The sequence below is a fragment of the Mastomys coucha genome, unplaced genomic scaffold (assembly GCF_008632895.1).
Source record: "Mastomys coucha isolate ucsf_1 unplaced genomic scaffold, UCSF_Mcou_1 pScaffold8, whole genome shotgun sequence".
NCBI classification, from domain to species: domain Eukaryota; kingdom Metazoa; phylum Chordata; class Mammalia; order Rodentia; family Muridae; genus Mastomys; species Mastomys coucha.
In genome coordinates, this window is record NW_022196914.1 from 54,835,354 (window position 1) to 54,838,553 (window position 3,200).

The 3,200-nt window shown below is 44.1% G+C and overlaps 1 protein-coding gene across 1 annotated transcript in view; it reads left to right on the forward strand.

Moving 5' to 3' along the window:
* The window catches only part of Ap3b1 (adaptor related protein complex 3 subunit beta 1), a 210,467-nt gene that overhangs the window by 39,192 nt on the left and 168,075 nt on the right, over nt 1-3,200 (forward strand). Inside the window, exon 3 of the mRNA XM_031360065.1 lies at nt 821-895. Coding sequence (XP_031215925.1) covers nt 821-895 — 75 coding nt within the window. The remainder of the gene's footprint in view (nt 1-820; nt 896-3,200) is intronic.

Sequence of the window (3,200 nt, forward strand, 5' to 3'; positions counted from 1 at the left end):
GGGTGAAAGAGACAGCTGCCGATGAGAAGTTAGGGAGTTGGATGTGGAGCTCTGGAGACTGATCTTGGTTTGTAGAAATGGGATTCCTAAGAGTGAAAGAAGTTTTCTGAATTTGGGCATCTGATGCAGCGTTGGTACACAGACCTTCAGTGTGCGAGAGGCCTAGTGATGAGACCTCTAAAAATTACAGCTTGGCAAACAGGAGAACTTCTGAGAAAGCCTAGAGAGTGTGGAAAATTCCCTGTACCCATTGTGCATGTGCTACATGTTTAATGTAGAAAGCTGAGAGATATGAAAGAGCACCTAGTGAAAGAATGCCTATAGGACCCTTCTGTGCACGTCTTAATTTACTCTGTGTATTCTCTTTTTCCTCCTTCCCCTCCTCTTTCCCCCTCCTCTCCCTCCTCCTCTTCATCCTCCTTCTCTCTTCTTCCTTTCTCCTCCTTCTTCCTCTTTTTCCTCCTCTTCCTCCTTTTGTTTGAGACAGTCTCACGCAGGCTAGGGTGGCCCTGGATTTCCTCTTGCCTCTGCTCCCAGGTGCTGGGATCACAGCAGTGCACTCACATGTTTGGCTGTACACCTTTCCCTTTCTGTGTCTGTGTATCTCTGGATTCATGTTGAAACACAAGAGAGTGTGTATTCATGGTGTGTGGAGTCGAGATGTGCTTGACACTGGAAAAGAGCTAACTGTTATTATGGAGCTTGCTTTGTGACAAAGTCTTTCAAATATTTAGTGTGTATAAAATTTCCCAGAATATGTTTTGTCTTCAGGTTAGTAACTTAAAAGGCTCTGTCCTGATTCTCCTTTTTAACCCTGCAGATGATTGCGAAAGGGAAAAATGCCTCGGAACTCTTCCCTGCTGTGGTGAAGAATGTGGCCAGTAAAAACATCGAGGTACTACTGTTCGCTCTGACTGTTTTTATGGCTCCTGCTATGTAAGCCAACCACTACTTTGGACTTCAATGTATATAAAAATCACTGGCTTTTTATTATGGTAAAATGTCTGCAAACTCAACTATAGGTAAAGTATGCCAGTGAGTGGGTTTGATCTTAGCTTTGGGTCAGCTTCCATGATTCCTGAAAGCAGTTGGGTTTAAATTTGTCCAGACAACTTCATTTTATGATAGTCTATCTCTAGTGACACAGACCTACCTAGTAAATTCTACCCAGACTTGAGATTTGTGGCTCTTTTGGCATCTCTAAGGCAAAAACAAAAACAAAACAAAACAGCCCAGAGATTTCTGAGGCTTTTTTGACTATCATGACAGGCAAGAAGTTCTCAGTGTATCTGTGTGGGTTTATTAACCGAGCTCAGTCCTTGCAGGACACTTTCCAGAAGCTAGACTGACACACTAGCCTGATGTCAGAGCCATATGCCTTCATCTGTACTGCAAAATAACTCTGGTTAAAGTGAGGAAACTAGATTTGAGGTCCCCCTACCCCCATATAAAATCCAGAACAACTATATCACAGGTAACACACGACAGGTGCTTTCTGAATCAGGAGGCCATGACAAGCATTTACAAAAGGCCCTATGACGGGGAGGGAGATGACTTCAGGGAGTGCTTATTTGTGGTTTTGATAGTATTTTCAGTACATCATATGGCTTCCCCCTCTCCTCCATATAGTTATTTCTACTTTGTTATGATGGTATTTGTCTTAGAGTTTCTGTTGTAGAAAGTAGCCTGAGGAGGAAAGAGTTTATTTCAAGTTACAGCTCCACATCACAATCCATCACTGAGGGAAGCCAGAGCAGGAACCTGAAGGCAAGAGCCGAGGCAGAGGCCATGGAGGAACAATGCTCACTGGCTTATTCCTCATGGCTTGCTCAGCCTGCTTTTTCTTATAGCACCTAGCACCCAGGGATGGCACCACCTACAGTCAGCTGGGCCTTCCCATGCCAACCAATAAAATACATTATAGGCTAGCTCACGGGTTGTGTTCCTTCTGCTTAATTTGTGCTTGATGATGATGAGGATGGGCCACCAGTGTGAATAGTTGTCCTCCTTGTAATGGAGTGTGGTAGGCTGAAGGGCACTTGGAGACTTCGGCTTAGTAAAACAGGAACTAAGATTAGCTTGGCACTGGTGCAGTGGCTTTAAATATAGCTGTGCTCCTCGGGAGGGCACAGACCTTGGTGCTAATGAGTGCTCTCCCCAGCACATGCCACAGCACTGCTGTGTTCATTCTCATGCCTGAGCAATACACCAGTGTTCTCCACTGAGCCCCACTGCAGCTTCAAGACCCAGCCCTGTCACCGAGTGAACTCCATTGGGTAACAAGGTTCATTCTGCTCCGTTTAATTTTGAATTCAATGATTTTAGTATATTCATAGAATTTATCACAATTCCACAGTATTTTCCTTGCTCCAAAAGAAAGCCTATGATGACTGGCAGGCACTTCTCACTCCCCTACTTTCTATCTCCATGGATTTGCCTATTCTGGGCATTTCCTGTGGATCCTTTGAAATGAAATCACAGGAGGTCTTAAGACTGTCCTAAGGCCCCAGCAGACTGACCGAAGATCATCAGCCTGCTGAATGGAGCAAGCTCCACGCTGCATGCTTTCAGGGCTCTTGATGCTGTAGCATTCCAACTGAAAGGGGTTTGCAGTGAGAGTGTCTTGGCAATCAGGGCCAGAGAATGCCACAAAAATCATGCCGCACAAAAGACCTCACACAGTAGACTGATTGGAGAGGGGTGATCCTCCACGTGAGGGTGGAAAAACACACAGCACAGACCAGTCATGATGGTGGGCATTATAGGTGTAATGGAGCATGCACATTGAGAACACTTGCCAAGGTGGAAGCATGTCACATTAGTGAGGACAAGGGCCATTGGCACTCAGTCATTGAAAGTGAGGAACCCAGTTCTGGAATGGATATAGTTCTTAGTTGGCTAATACTAACTGTTTTTACGGTTGGATAGCATTCTACTGTATTGATAACTACGTTTTGTGTATTTGTTCATTGATGGACTTTTAAGACTTTACGACTATTAGGAGTCATGCTGCTCTGAGCATTAGTGTCCAGGTATTCATGTGCACATGGATATAGACCTTAGTCTGCCATTGCTAAAGATATGACAACTCTGAGAATATTACCTGCCAACCATTTCTTCCCTGCAGCATCATTTTTTTTCTTAACTTTTATTGCATTATGATGAGAAAAGTTACATGATTTCAATTTATCTGAATTTGT